The sequence below is a fragment of the Bubalus bubalis genome, chromosome X, assembly GCF_019923935.1.
Source record: "Bubalus bubalis isolate 160015118507 breed Murrah chromosome X, NDDB_SH_1, whole genome shotgun sequence".
Classification (NCBI taxonomy): domain Eukaryota; kingdom Metazoa; phylum Chordata; class Mammalia; order Artiodactyla; family Bovidae; genus Bubalus; species Bubalus bubalis.
In genome coordinates this window covers 137,783,094-137,798,379 of record NC_059181.1, presented here as the reverse complement: position 1 = coordinate 137,798,379, position 15,286 = coordinate 137,783,094, and the positions used below count along the sequence as shown (strand labels likewise).

Here is a 15,286-nt window from a genome sequence, read left to right as displayed (position 1 = left end):
GAGGAAAGTTTCAGGTAGGCATCTTAAACAGTGCCCACCTCAAATGCTTTTTGAAAAAGAAAACATAAAAGAACTTGATGTTCACAGTATTACAGAGGTGACAGGAGAATGAAGATGTCTATTTCACATATGAAATTGACTTATCACTGTAACAAAGACATCATGTTCTATCATGTCAACACCAAGGAATATACATAACTCTAATGAAAACCCAGTTAGCACACATATAGTTTAGAATCCTTTTGTCTATTTCTAAATGATTAGAAACAGGAACGGCAGTCACCTTTTTCACAAATCAGGTGTATATATGTATGGTTGCCTCAGCCAGATTTTTGAGGCACAACCAAGAATTGTCATGGCCATTGTGGGGTCTCCAGCACATGGCCTCCAGGGTCTCTAGCACAGGTATTATGCTGGTCTGCATCCCCACACAAAGAAAAAGCCATGTTCTTCTTGAGCAGGACAGAGGGGTGGAGTTTTTTCCCTTTTGCCAGAAGACAGTTCTGCCCCCCCGCGCAGTAGAGCTTTAACTATACAAGATAATATTATAAAAGTGATTGTCCTGCCTCCCCATCACATCTATCCTAAGGTTTCTTAACCTTGCCACTTGGCATGTTGCACTGGATAATTGCTTATTATGGGAACCATCCCGTGCATTGTAGTATGTGTAGCATCATACGTGGCCCCTATCCACTAGATGCCAGGAGAAATCCCTCTCCCTGATTTGTAACAACCACAAATGTCTCCAGACATGTCCCAATTCCATTGTCCTCTGGGGTACAAATTTGCCTCCCACTGAGACCTACTACGTCCCCTCTCCAGTTTCTCCCCATATACAGATTAGGATATGGTTCTCCCCCTAGTGGGCATAAAAGGATAAATAGAATCTATCTTGAATATCTTTGTCATCACCACTATTAATTTTTTTTTTTTTTATTTTAAGCTTCTTATCCAAAGATCAAGAAAATGAGTGTCACTGCCGGTCACCAGAAGTCACACCAAGGACAAAAAAGTAATAGAAATAATTAGAAATACTAAAATAGTCATTTGTGCTTCTTTCCCAAAGGTGTTGTCTGGGGCAAGAGGTGTGACTTATGTTCTTACTCCTCTACGTGTCAGCAGTATGGGCCACTGAGGCACTTATTATAAAAGCACAGTCTCAGGCACTGCCCCAGTACTGAATCAGAACCTGCATTTTCACAAGACCCCAGTGCATGACACGCACATTGACTTTTGGGGAACACTGGCTTCCATAGCCCCATGGAGGCAGAATAAAGTAAGGGTGCTTGGATGACTATTTGTCCTCTGCCTCCTCTGGTCTTCAGAGACATACCCTTATCTCCACTGATATAGTGCTTGGCCTGTCATCATTCACAGTTAAATTGGCCATCACTGCAATGACTCATGGTCTGGTCTCGCTGGGCTTAGTAGAACCCTCTGGATTTCCCACGCCACCTGAGTCCTGACTGCCTGCTCCATAACACTCTGGGAGGAGCCCTCTTACCCCCAGCCCAGTGACTCCCCTTGACGAGCTTCCCAGCTAGACCCTCAGCCCTTCCTGGGCCATGTGTATACCACATGGGAACCAAGAGTGGCTTAAGAAAGCAAAACCTTAAGGGGAAATAGGGAGAGGTTGGTCAAACGGTACACATGTTCAGCTGTAAGATTAATAAGGTCTGAGGATCTGATGTATAACATGGTGACTATCGTTGAAAACACTGTATTGTATAATTGAAATTTGCTAAGAACAACATGATAGATATGTGAGGTGATGGATGTTAATTAACTAAATGGAAGCGGGGAGAAATCCTTTCACAGTATACATATTTATCAAATCACCACAATGTACACTTTAGCTATCTTACAATTTTATGTGTCTATTATATAAGTCCTAAAGAAAGGCAATGCCAAAGAATGCTCAATATAAGTCAGTAAAGCTGAAATGTTTTAAAACTGGAAGAAAAAGAAAGCAAAACCTCGGCGAGAGCCTTGCTCTGCCTGACCACACTGTATTACAAAGTTTGGGGTCCATGACCCCAGTGAGGAGGAAGAGTCAGAGTAGGGGTAGCCAAGGAAATCTCTTTCTAGAGTCTTAAACAGAGAGCTGAGCAATAGTTCTTCTTTTCTCTCTGTTAACCTCAGTTATCTGAAGCACCAAGGCCCAAAGTAAGCAAAATGTGAAGCCCTGTCTGATTTCTTTGGTCTCCAGTCACTCTCACCACCTTCCCATTTTCCCACCATCTCTGAGCTGCTAAAGGAGTGGACATTTTCCCCCTAACTTTCCTAAAGTCATATCCTTTTTCTTCCTGAGCCCAGATAACTCTTTATTTGGTAAGCTAAGGGTATCTCCAGGACACTATGAAGAATTTTCTCAAGCATTCCAGGATGTTTCTACACAAAAAGGAAGATAAAATTTAACGAAATTCTTGAGACAACTGCATGGCTTGCAAGGCATAATGTCTTGGTTGTGTCATCATTTTGGGGGATGACAGATATTGAATATTATTACCTGGGTGTTCATCATGGCATTTGTCCTGTTAAAAATTCTAACCTCTCCTTCCTTCCCTAGCTCCACCCCCAGGCAAGTGAAAGCCTATGAAAGATGAGGGTAGCGATCTTATACTTAGTCAAAAATGAAAAAGTAATATAAAATTTAAAAAATAGCCCTGTTGCATAATGGCTGTTTCTCATTTCTCAAGCCCCAAAAGTGAGTACAACAAAAGGTGGTCTCCAGACCTACATCTAGAAGGCATGATCACTGTAAAAAAAGTGTAAAATATAGAAAAACATAGTATATGTAATGTGAGAACGTAATAAACTTGGGCAAAAGGCATGAACAAACATTTTACTGAAGATACACAGATGGCAAATAAGCACACAAAACACTGCTTAATATCTTTATTCCTTAGGGAAAAAGAAATCAAACCACAATGAGATACCACTACACACCCAGTAGAATGTCTAGTAGAATTGAAGTAACTGACCATACCAAGTATTTGCAAGGACTTGAAGCAACTAGAACTGTCTGACAATGCAGGTGGGAATGTAAAATGGTACAACCACTGTGGAAAAAATTTTGGCAGCTCAAGTTAAACTACATCTGCCATGTGATTCAGTCATTTCACTCCTAGGTAGGTGCCCACAAGATATGAAAATATATGTTCAGATGAAGACTTGTACATCAATGTCCATAGCAGCATTATAGTCAAATTGGAAACAACCTAAATGCCCTTCAGCAGGCAAATGGATAAACTAGTGTATCCATACCATGGGATACTACTCAGAAATAAAAAGGAATAAAGTATTAATATAGGCAACAATATTGATGACCATCAAAATATGCTGAATGAAGGAAGCCAGATCACCACCCTCCCCCAACAAAAAAAGGGTGGTACAACCCCTGTTTGATTCCATTTATAGCAAACTCTAGAGAATGCAAACTAATTTATAGTAAAGCAGATCAGTGATTGCCTGGGAGATAGGAGAGGAGAGAGGGATGAACTATAAGGGGGCACAAGGAAACTTTTGGGGATGATGTAAATGTTTACCTTGATGGTGGTGATGGTTTCAAGGGTTTATATATATACATATATATATATATGCCAAAGCCAAATGGTACATTTTAAATATGTTCAGTTTATTGTACTTCAATTACAGTTCAATCAAATTTAAAAATTAAATGATTTCTCTTTCATTTGCCTATAGGACCATCCCAGCATTTGTATAGTTCTGTAAAGACTCCCGAAAGAAGATCAACCTTGTTGCATTCTCCACATGATGTAAAGAGTAACACAACAGAACAAAAGGTAGAGAGCTGTATGTCTCAGGTGCTTTGTATTGGCCTCTCATTTATCAGGTTAATTTTTCTTTCTAGGGGATATCCCCATTCACTGGGCATGGCACTGATTGGTTAGAAATAATGGAGTTCTACACAGATCTGAACAGTCTTCCTGGTAGAGAAGGTTCTGAGTCAGCTTCATGCTAAATGTACCATGTAGTTGAGCAGAAACTAACAAATATTTGATGATGATGATGATGATGACGCTAGCTAATGTTTATTGGCAACCTGCTGTGGGCCAGGTCCTAGTAGAAAGTAGGGAAAGGTAGAAGGAAGGGGAAAGGGGGGAAGTAGGTGACATAGGCTACAAAGATAGAAAAGACATAACTGCTCTTGGGGATGCACTGTCCAGGGATCAGACACATAAACAAAAGTCCTTACAGTCAAATGAGAGGAGATTTTTGCTTTGCATAAAATATGAAGCACAGAAAGTGTGGAGAAATAGCCCTGCCTAGAGAAATCGAAAAAAGCTTTATAAAAGGAGGGCTTCATTGAATTGTAGTATTCCCTGGTGGCTCAGAGGGTAAAGCAGACATCTACCTGCAATGCAGGAGACCTGGGTTCAATCCCTGGGTCAGGAAGATCCCCTGGAGAAGGAAATGGCAACCCACTCCAGTACTCTTGCCTGGAAAATCCCATGGACAGAGAAGCCTGGTAGACTACAGTCCATGGGATTGCAAAGAGTCGGACACGACTGAGCGACTTCACTTTCATTGAATTAGGTCTTGAAACATGAGTGGGAAGTTTTCAGATGAGTTAGATGTGAGGATGTAGTGAGGCAGTATTGCAGACAGGCTTACAGTGTTAAGTGAAAGCATGAAAGCTCAAGCCAGCAAAACCAGAGCAGTGGGACAGAAGAGACTGAAATGGTAGGTTGAAGCCAGAACTTTGTATCCCTTGCTGAAGTATGAATTCATTCTCTCAGTAGTAGAAAACCATTGCCGGTTTTTTAGTAGGATGTGAGATACAAATGATTTGGGTTTTAAAAGATACTCTAGTTGCAGTGTGAGATAGCTACATAGAGGAGATTAGAGGCAAGATCGTTTTGAGTCTACTGGGATAGTCCAGATAAAAATGATAAAGGCCTGAACTAAGGCTGTGACAATGAGGGTGAACCAGAGGCCACAGATTTAAGATATTTCAGAGTCAGAGTATGTCAGGATTTGGTGACTCAACAGATGTGTGGACCTAGAGAAAAGGAGATGACAACGATGGTGATGATTTAATTTTTGTGTGCAGGTCTGGTATGCTCTCATAGTGCTGAGGCCTACTTCTATCTCAGAGCTCATTATCCTCCATCATATTTGTCTGTCTTTTCTACTGGGTGATAAACTTCTTGAGGTCAGGAATTATGTATCTTAGTTCCAGGCAGTGTACTCAATAAACATTAGACTGGATTAAACTAGCCTTATCTGAAATAAACAGAACAATTCTATGCTTTCTGGAATGGAGCACTGGATGATTATTATTGGTTATAGGATTATTATACCTATAACCAAAATGTGGAAGACAGACAAGTAGCAAGTTTGAAAAGACAGGAAAAGATAGCGTACCTGGGTACAATATACGCTTCATTTTAAACTAGTTATAAAGTGAGGTACCTGTAAAAGATATCCAGTAAGAGGTTAATAATATGTATTAGCATTGAGACCAGCACGTAGTAGAGAGGTAGAGATGAGGGGAAGGGGGAGATAAGATACTGTATTATTCTGATTGCTTTAGAATCAGCAAAAGTGTCTTTTAGAAGAAGAATTACTAATTAATTTTTTTCTTGAATGTTAAACCATACAGAAAGATAGAGAAACCATTAGGACATCATATCCTTCAAATGATGGAGGTAAGAAAAGGAACAATATTTATAATTGCTCTGATATCTTTTGGTTAAATAATTCATTGTGTCATATAGTCTTCCAAGTTATGCTTTTTTTCTCTTGATTATACAATCCATGATTAATTTGATAAAGGAAGACAGAAGAATTATTCATGGTTGTAAATATAAGCATCACATTTTTAAGTGATTGCTGGGAGAATAGGCCTTCTGGAATCGATAAGGTGTGAGGAAGTTAGAGTTTCTGCTGTGACTGCCTCTGTAAGTTCCTGACAATGCGGCCATTAGAGAGTCCCAGTGAAGAGATGTCTCCCCAGGAAGGTCTCTTTTACCATCTTTTCTCCCCAGACATAAAAATCCATCCTGTTTCCCATCTCCCAGGGCTGGACTAGAGATTAGCTAAGTCTCTGTTCGTCTCCATAAAAGATTCCCACGCGTAACCTCCACACTTACCAAGAGCGCTGGGACATCTTCACCTGGGCGGCCCATGAGTACCTCAGATCCAACATGCGCAAAACCATATTCATCCCCAAACCAGCGCTCTGTTCCTCCTAACTTTATTCAGGCACAAAACCTGAGTCATTTTTGACTCTTTGCTATTTGCTCCAGTCCAGTCTGCCTCCTTAAATTCTCTCATAACTCCCTTCCTTTCCATTCATGCTTCCTGTGCCATTAAGCACTGTAATAATTAGTCTCCAATTTCTTTTTCTTGTTGATCTGTCCTACATTTTGCTGTGAATGTAACCTTCCTGAAATACAGGTTTGAACATATAATGCCTCTACCCAAAAGTCCTCTGTGGTTCCCCTTTGCTTACTGAATGAAGTGCAGAACAGTTTGCTCTAGGGCAGGGGAGTGGTGAGAAGTTTAGCTGGCAAAGTAACTTAGAGCCAGGGAGTTCAGGCTTGTCCCTAATGGCAGCAGTGGCCCCTGGAAGCTGGTAAGCAGGGGACTTCACAAAAGGGGATCTTATACTCGGAGATACTGCCTTAATGTCCATAAATACATACATTCTCGATTATGGTAATCTTAGACTTTATGGCAGCCCAGCAAGGAGAACTATACGATTTTTTCATATTTAAAGTTACCTCTTCTTTTCCCTAGAAATTACTACACTTCAGAGTCCAGGTGTTTCTGCGAAAACACCAAGTATCTGTAGATACTGTCTACAGGATACTTCAAAACAACAGGCAAGTAACTTTTCTTTTGTCCCACATACACACAGAAACAATGAAGTATAAAATGAGGATCAAGACTGACATAACACAATTTCATTCATTAAATGACAATTCAGAACAGTCTTATTCCCTGAAATTAGGCATCTTATAGTAAGATTTTATTTAAAAAAATTGAAATGCGAATCCACAGTAATAATCCTGTTACTTCAGACTTCCAATGCTTATGGCTATCTGTTGTGTTAGTGTTGCCATACTCTAAGTGTAGGGAGTATCAATAACAACTAGTAAGCTAACAGAAGAAAAATCTCAGGTGAGCCTGAGATTTTAAATGTGTTAAATAGACCCAAAATTTGAATACTTGTCTCAATTCTTAATAGAAATTACCAGAAACAATGTGAGTGTTCTCACTTAGCTCTTAGGTATGTAGGCTTCTTAAAAGATGAGCTTCAAGTCCATTCACACAGGAAGCAACATACTGGACTTTCGTGAATCATTTCTCTTCTCATGCTGATGGGTTGTACAGAAACAGCCATACAGCCTCACCCTCTCGCCTTTGTGGTCAGTGATCACTCAGTCGATGGTGGGAAATTGACAACAAACATTTAGGGTACAGCCTCTGGTCACAGCATCTGTCATCTCTGTGGGTCACCAATTGGTCATTCACTTTCAGACTCAAACCCACATCCTTGGCTCCATTAGCACTGTATTAAATGACTCACCTGTTCTAAAAAGTTAACACATTTTCCTATATCCTATGTTGAATGCATAATCTGTATTCTCAGTATCTGAAGAAAGAATCTTAACTACCTTAAGACAATATATGAGTTGCACATCAGGAGTTAATAACTTTTTTCACTTGCCTCACTATGCATGTATGCTAAGTCGCTTCAGTCGTGTCCGACTCTATGCGACCCTATGGACAGCAGCCCACCAGGCTCCTCTGTATACAGGATTCTCTAGGCAAGAATACTGGAGTGGGTTGCCATTTCCTTCTCCATGCCTCACTATACAGTCAGAAAAAAAAGTATTTTCTGAGTGTAGTATAGATGGGAAACTTAATACTATCAATACATATGTTATCCAAAAAATAAGCAATAAACAAATTTAGACCATCTGTTTTTTAAGGCTTTAAAATACACTGGACAATATGAGTAAGTCAAATTGTCACAAATACCTAATTCGGTTTGAGAAATAGTACGACCACTTTTATCCAACAAAATCCAATACTATTTTCCAGCTTACTTCACCCATCCCATCAGTGTCATGAAATGTACTTCTGGTGGCTTGTGTTCAGTTCTCAGGCCTAGGAAAAAGCAAAGTCTACTCTGCTGGATTTCTCTTCCTGTATGATTACCTAAGCAGGTGGAGCTCCTGGCCAACTGAGAGAGCCCCATCGCACATATGCAGAAAAACTGCTCTCTGCCTTCCAGCTCCCTCACAGCATTCCCCCTGTGCTTAACTTTCTTTAAAACCCACACATATTGTTTTTAGCTATTCAACTGATTACCTTCCATGCTGGTCAGTGCACTCTTCAGTTAATTAATTTTAGCATACTAGGAACTCTGTAAGCCTTTGAATTATGTAAGAAATGGAAACCAAATAAAACATAAATATTTATGATAAATAGATTTCTAAAATCATTTTATTAAATTTCTGTGAGACATAGGTGATGCTCAAATTCTTTGAAAACTCCTTTAAGGATTTTTTTTGTTTTCATTTTTCTTGTGGCATGTATAGGTGACACGTGCTGATTTGAATGGGGAAAAGGCCAAGAAATCAAGCTTAAACTATGAGCCAGGTAAACATTATCAACAGCTGTTAAGGAAATCATGCAATGCATTAATACATTCAACTAACATTTACTAAGCTTTTGCTACACGCCATGCACTATACTAATTATTGAACAAAGTAGAGAAGCCATGGTTCCTACCCTGGATTTTACAGTGTGGTATAAAACAGTCATGCCAGTAATCACAACATAATATAATAAGTGCAATAAAGGAGGCAAATACAAAGTCCACTGGAAGCATAGGGGAGACAAGGAAGCTTCTACAGAAGATGCCACACGAGCTCAGACATGAAGGACGAGATGTTGATGTATGGCAAAACCAATACAATATTGTAAAGTAATTAGCCTCCAATTAAAATAAATTTATAAGAAAAAAAAAAGAGAAAGAATTTTCTAAGCAGACTAATGGAAAGAGAACTTCCAGGAGAAAGGAATACATTTACCAAGATATATACATTAGAGCCTAGTGGGTTTGTGGAAATGCAGATTTTTTTTCAGAATTGTTTTAGGTAAAAGTTCAAGTCAGAGAATTACAGAAGATGAAGCTTGACTGGTAGATATCGGTTGATCATTAAGATTCTGGTAAGCTGTGCCAGGAGATCTACCTTTTATCCTATTATCGAAGTACAACTATTGAAGAATATTGACAGGAACCTAATATGGTCAGAATTTGCCTTTTCTACCCACAGAGATAGAAAAGGAACTTCTGGTTACCAAAGGGGAAAGTGGGCTTGGGGGGATGAGTAAATTAGGAGTTTGGGATTAACAGGTACACACTACTATATATGAAGTAGATATACAACAAGGACCTACTGCATAGCATGGGGAACTATATTCAATATCTTGTAATAACCTATAATGGAAAAGAATCTGAAAAGGGATGTGTATGTGTATATATATATATATTATATATAAAATATATAATATATATAGAACTGAATTATTTTGTTGTACACCTGAGACTAACACAACATTGTAAATTAATTATACTTCAAAAAATGACCCAAAAAAGAAAGAAAGAATTTGCCTTTTCTAAAAAAGGAAAGCAGAATTAGAGGTGAGGAGACTTGAGACAATGAGACAATAAAAATAATAGCATATTGAACACTCACTATGTGCCAGGTTCTACGCTAAACCGTATTCTCTCATTTAACCCTCTGAACAACAAAACTGTTTTACCTACCATTTTACACATGAATAAACTAAGTCTCAGAGTTGTAAATTATCATGCCCAAGATTTCACATAACATGTGGCAAAGCCAAGGTTTTAAAAGCCAGGTCTATCTTACTCAACCAATCCTAACCACAATACCACACTGCCCCTTATTACAATTAAGAGGCTATTATAATAGTCAAAGCTAGAAATGAGTCCTGAACAAAGTCAGTGGCAGTAAAGATGAAGAGCTGGGCACAGATTTGACTCAGACTAAGAAAGGCAAATGGATGAGATCTGGCTACTGATTGAATGTGGGAGAAGAATGAATTGAAGACAACGCCCATATTTCTAGTACAGGCAACTTAATGGATTGTGGTGCCATTCAATAGATAGGCAATACAGAAAGACGAACAAGTTTGGAAGACAAATATTTAGTTCAGCTTTGAATATATTGAGTTTGAGGTGCCTGAGGGCATCCAAATGGGACATCTAAGTGGAGCAGTCAAGGAGGCAGTTATAGGTATTGGTCTGGGATGCATGGGAGAAGAAATGAAAGGAACGCCTTATGTCAAAACCTATGGGAAATAATGAAAGCCGTTCCCATAGGTTTGATATACCTGTTCTTTTTAAGGTAGGTTATGCTTTCTCCTCTTTATTCCATCTTTGATCTAAGAGTTATCCTTAAGTATGTTTCTTAATTATCAAGAAATTCATATTTTCAGTCACATTTTTAAAGTTAGATTCAGAGAATGTAGCCTGTAAATATTCAACACATTGAAGTTGTTGACATTTTCTTTGTGGCCAAATATGTGATTGATATTTTGAAAGTATTCCATAGATATACAAAAAATATATATTCTCTATTTAAAGGCTGTAAGGCTCTAAATGAATTTTAAATTCTACTTATTGATTATATTATTCAACTGTTATATGTCTTTTCTAATTTTTTGGTCTACTATTTGCTGAATAACAAATCACCCTAAAACCTGGCAGCTTAAAAAAACATTATCTCACAGTTTCTGTGGTTAGGAATACAGAAACAACTTAGCTGGATGGTTCTGATTCAGGGGCTCTCATGAGGTTACAGTCAAGATGTCATCCAGGGCTGCTTCAGTCATCTAAAGTCTTGATTGGGACTGAAGAAGTCACTTCCAAGGTGGCTTACTCACATGGCTGTTGGCGGGAGGTCTCAGTTCCTCACCATGTGGGCATCTGCATACATCTCTGAATATCCTCATGATATGGCATCTGGCTTCTCCCAGAGTGGGTGGTCCAAGAGAGAGGGGCAGAAGCCACACTATATTTTATAGCCTAGTCTCAGCACACTCTCACTTCCACTCATCACTTCCACTCTATTCATTGGAAGCAAGTCTCTAAGTACAACCCGCACTCAAGGGGGAAAAGAATTAGCCTCCACCACTTGGAGAGAGTATTATCAGAGAATTTGTAGACGTATTTTAAAAACACCACAACAGTATTATCTTCACACTTATTTTTTCAGGTATGTGCACTATTAATTCCAGCTCCTTCCTTTCAAAACTGTACACACTCAAACATACACTCACACACAAAGACACTTAAGAAAGTACACAGAATTGAAGTTAACTTTGATGCAGATCATTGGAATTCATTGATTATTCAAAATACATGTTATATTTATTGGGAGAACAATAGCTATTCACCCTGACTATGAACTGACTTTTAATTGGTAACATTACTTTTTATTATTCAAAGTATTCTGTTTGTCTAAGACTGTTTAGTCATGTATATGCATGACTGATGGCCTTCCTCAATGGCTCAGAGGTAAAGAATCAGCCTGCAATGCAGGGGACACAGGTTCAGTCCTTGAATTGGGAAGACCCCCTGGAGAAGGGCATGGCAACCTACTCCAGTATTCTTGCCTGGAGAATCCCATGGACAGAGGAGCCTGGTGGGCTACAGTCCATAGGGTTGCACAGAGTTGGACATGACTGAAGCGACTTAGCACGCACACACGTGCATAACTGACATACACCATCCCAGTATTCCTATGGACATATTCTACATGAAGACTTGCTTTAGTATCATTATCCAGAAATAGTTACTAAAATCCACTTGCGAACTTTGCTAGACGGCATACAAAGCATGTTAGTATTTAAGTGGGAAGAGATTAATGACAGGAAGACTAATGAATGAACATTGAGCCAACACGTATATTAAAGAATTAATTGAACAAGTAAATGTTCTTGAGTGCTTACTATATGCCAGGCACTGTAAACTAGTACAATACAGCATAGTAAGTCCTATAACAGAGGGATGTATAGGGCGCTTCAGGAGCTTGACAGAGAACGCCTGTCTATCTGGGCAGATATAAAGGAAGGCTCTCTGAAGGAGGTGACACAAGCTGAATGAGTCCTAAAGGATGGAAAGTTTTAAAAAGGGACCTGAGTTACAAGGGAAATAGTGAAGGCAGAGGAACTGTGTGTTGTTCAGTACTTCTGGAGCAGAGAATATATGTAGAATGGTGACCACAGATGAGGCTGATGAGGTAGGCAGTCACCCCAAATCTTAAGGTACTTGATGCCTGTCTGGTAGTCCCTGGAGGATTTAAAAAGAGTGTTGACAGCAGGAAATGAAAGACCTATTAAGGGACTTCCCTGGAGGTCCAGTGGGTAAGACTCCGAGCTCCTAATGCAGGAGGTCCAGGTTCAATCCCTGATCAAGGAAGGAGATCCCACATGCTGTAACATAGTAAAAAAGTAAAAAAAAAAAAAAAAAAAATGTAAAAAAGTCCCATATGCCACAATGAAGATGGAAGATCCTGAGGCTGCAACTAAGACCCAGCACAGCCAAATAAATAAATAAAAGTTTTTTGTTTTTTTTTTTTTTAAAAAGACCTATTCAGTTCAGTTCAGTTCAGTCGCTCAGTCGTGTTCAACTCTTTGCGACCCCATGAATTGCAGCACGCCAGGCCTCCCTGTCCACCACCAACTCCCGGAGTTCACTCAGACTCACGTCCATCGAGTCAGTGATGCCATCCAGCCATCTCATCCTCTGTCGTCCCCTTCTCCTCCTGCCCCCAATCCCTCCCAGCATCAGAGTCTTTTCCAATGAGTCAACTCTTCACATGAGGTGGCCAAAGTACTGGAATTTCAGCTTTAGCATCATTCCTTCCAAAGAAATCCCAGGGCTGATCTCCTTCAGGATGGTCTGGTTGGATCTCCTTGCAGTCCAAGGGACTCTCAAGAGTCTTCTCCAACACCACAGTTCAAAACCATCAATTCTTTGGCACTCAGCTTTCTTCACAGTCCAACTGTCACATCCATACATGACCACTGGAAAAACCACAGCCTTAATTACAATTTTATAAGTAGCCTGTGAAGGATACCAACAAATAGTGATTTTCTTTTTCTCTCTAAAAATTCATCTGCAGCTCCCGGAGTCTCCTTCATTCACGACTCACCCATTAGGTAAGTATCTAAGAAAGCTAATAAAGGAATGTGTTATTTTAAATTAATATTTAAATAATTACACAAGAGTGCTGCTTGAATCCTCTACTCTTGTAGTTTTACTTGTCTGTAGTAAAAGTCTCACCTTTTGCAACCTCTCAGGACTAAGCTAAAATTGTAAAGTAGGCAAAGTTAATCATTCATGCTCTTCCAGTTCCTCTTCTGATCTCACTTTAGTCCTGGGCTCTCCTCATAGGCAATACTTTGACTCCCCTTTCACGTAGCATTACTCCTTCTAGGATCTAGATCTGTTCTTTTCCCCCGTCCCCACTCAAAAATGCATTACTTGTACCATTTGAGGTTATTGGTTTTCAAATGATGATAAATTAGTTTACCGTATAGTATTAATGACGTAATCTGTTACTCCCTAAGGATATTTGCATTTTCATCCAAAGTAAGTCAATCTCTCATGATCTAAAATAAAGGCCAGTGGAGAAGTTTTCTTTTGGCCTGGGGCCTTTCAGCTCTCAAACATTGATGGCCACCCATTCTGCTGATGTCCTGTTCCCCTCAAACTTGAATAATAATTCATGCATATAAAATACCTCCTGATGGAACGTACATACCTATCATCTTTTATAAACCCTCAACAAACCAAATTAGGTTCAGGATAATTTTTATAAATCCCAAACTTTGATGAATTGGTTAGGTAAAGGGAAGTAGTGTATGATGGTAAATGGTGTTGATGTTCAGACCAGGCTTCTTAGAAAAGGATTTTGAGGTAGGAGTAATTGCAGTCAGTTTCATTTACAGAGGGCTCATGGGGTACAAGGATGCTGAAGGAAAGAAACTGACTAGCTCAGTATCAAGGTAGTTTCAAGAAATAAAGGTGAGAGAATGTGTGCATTATAGAGTGTTAATTCCTGCCTGCCTCTTCTTCCTGTCCCCACTATCATCCTAGACTACAGAACTACAGAATCACTTCAGTCTTTTCAACAGCAAATGTTCTGGATAGCCCTTTATTATAAAAATCAGCTAAGATGAAGAGCTATGCACATGACCCAGAGCTGCTATCTCATTCCTCACAAATACACAAGTTAAGACACCTTTATCTGAGCCTAGGACAATTCCAAGCCAGAACACAATGGAGAAGGCAATGGCACCCCACTCCAGTACTCTTGCCTGGCAAATCCCATGGACAGAGGAGCCTGGTAGGCTGCAGTCCATGGGGTCTCGAAGAGTCGGACATGACTGAGCGACTTCACTTTCACTTTTCACTTTCATGCATTGGAGAAGGAAATGGCAACCCACTCCAGTATTCTTGCCTGGAGAATCCCAGGGATGGGGGAGCCTGGTGGGCTGCCGTCTGTGGGGTCGCACAGAGTCGGACACGACTGAGGCAACTTAGCAGCAGCAGCAGCAGGACAATTCCAAGCCAGAACACAAGAAAACACAGCTAGAATACCATCTGGTATGGCTCTGCCCATTGCACCCATGCCACACCTCTTTACCTTACAGGAAAGAACACAGGTTCAAGGCCTCTGGCTTAGTCCTCTTGATCTGTTGCAGCTCCTTGCTCCCTGAGACTCAAGTGTGGGTGCATTATGTCTATTCCATCACATACCTCATCTCTCTTCTCTTCCTCCACCTCCTTAGTTCTCTGTTTTTTCTAATGCTAACATAAAGACATACACAGTAAACTTCAGTTCAGTTCAGTTCAGTCGCTCAGTCGTGTCTGACTCTTTGCGACCCCATGAATTGCAGCACGCCAGGCCTCCCTGTCCACCACCAACTCCCGGAGTCCACCCAACCCATGTCCATCGAGTCGTTGATGCCATCTAACCATCTCAGCCTCTGTCATCCCCTTCTCCTCCTGCCCTCAATCTTTCCCAACATCAGGGGCTTTTCAAATGAGTCAGCTCCTCGCATCAGGTGGCCAAAGTACTGGAGTTTCAGCTTCAACATCAGTCCTTCCAATGAACACCCAGGACTGATCTCCTTTAGGACGGACTGGTTGGATCTCCTTGCAGCCCAAGGGACTCTCAAGAGTCTTCTCCAACGCCACAGTTCA

At 40.1% G+C, this 15,286-nt stretch overlaps 1 protein-coding gene across 8 annotated transcripts in view; it reads left to right on the top strand.

The window, feature by feature from the left end:
* The window catches only part of LOC102390612 (fibrous sheath-interacting protein 2), an 85,899-nt gene that overhangs the window by 28,055 nt on the left and 42,558 nt on the right, over window positions 1-15,286 (top strand). For 7 of the 8 annotated variants that reach the window (XM_045164508.1, XM_045164504.1, XM_045164509.1 and 4 more), the window contains 6 exons: window positions 944-1,012; window positions 3,706-3,806; window positions 5,630-5,675; window positions 6,769-6,854; window positions 8,580-8,640; window positions 13,200-13,236. In XM_045164508.1, the coding sequence (XP_045020443.1) occupies window positions 944-1,012; window positions 3,706-3,806; window positions 5,630-5,675; window positions 6,769-6,854; window positions 8,580-8,640; window positions 13,200-13,236 (400 nt within the window). The remainder of the gene's footprint in view (window positions 1-943; window positions 1,013-3,705; window positions 3,807-5,629; window positions 5,676-6,768; window positions 6,855-8,579; window positions 8,641-13,199; window positions 13,237-15,286) is intronic. The other variant, XM_045164506.1, reaches the window with a different exon arrangement.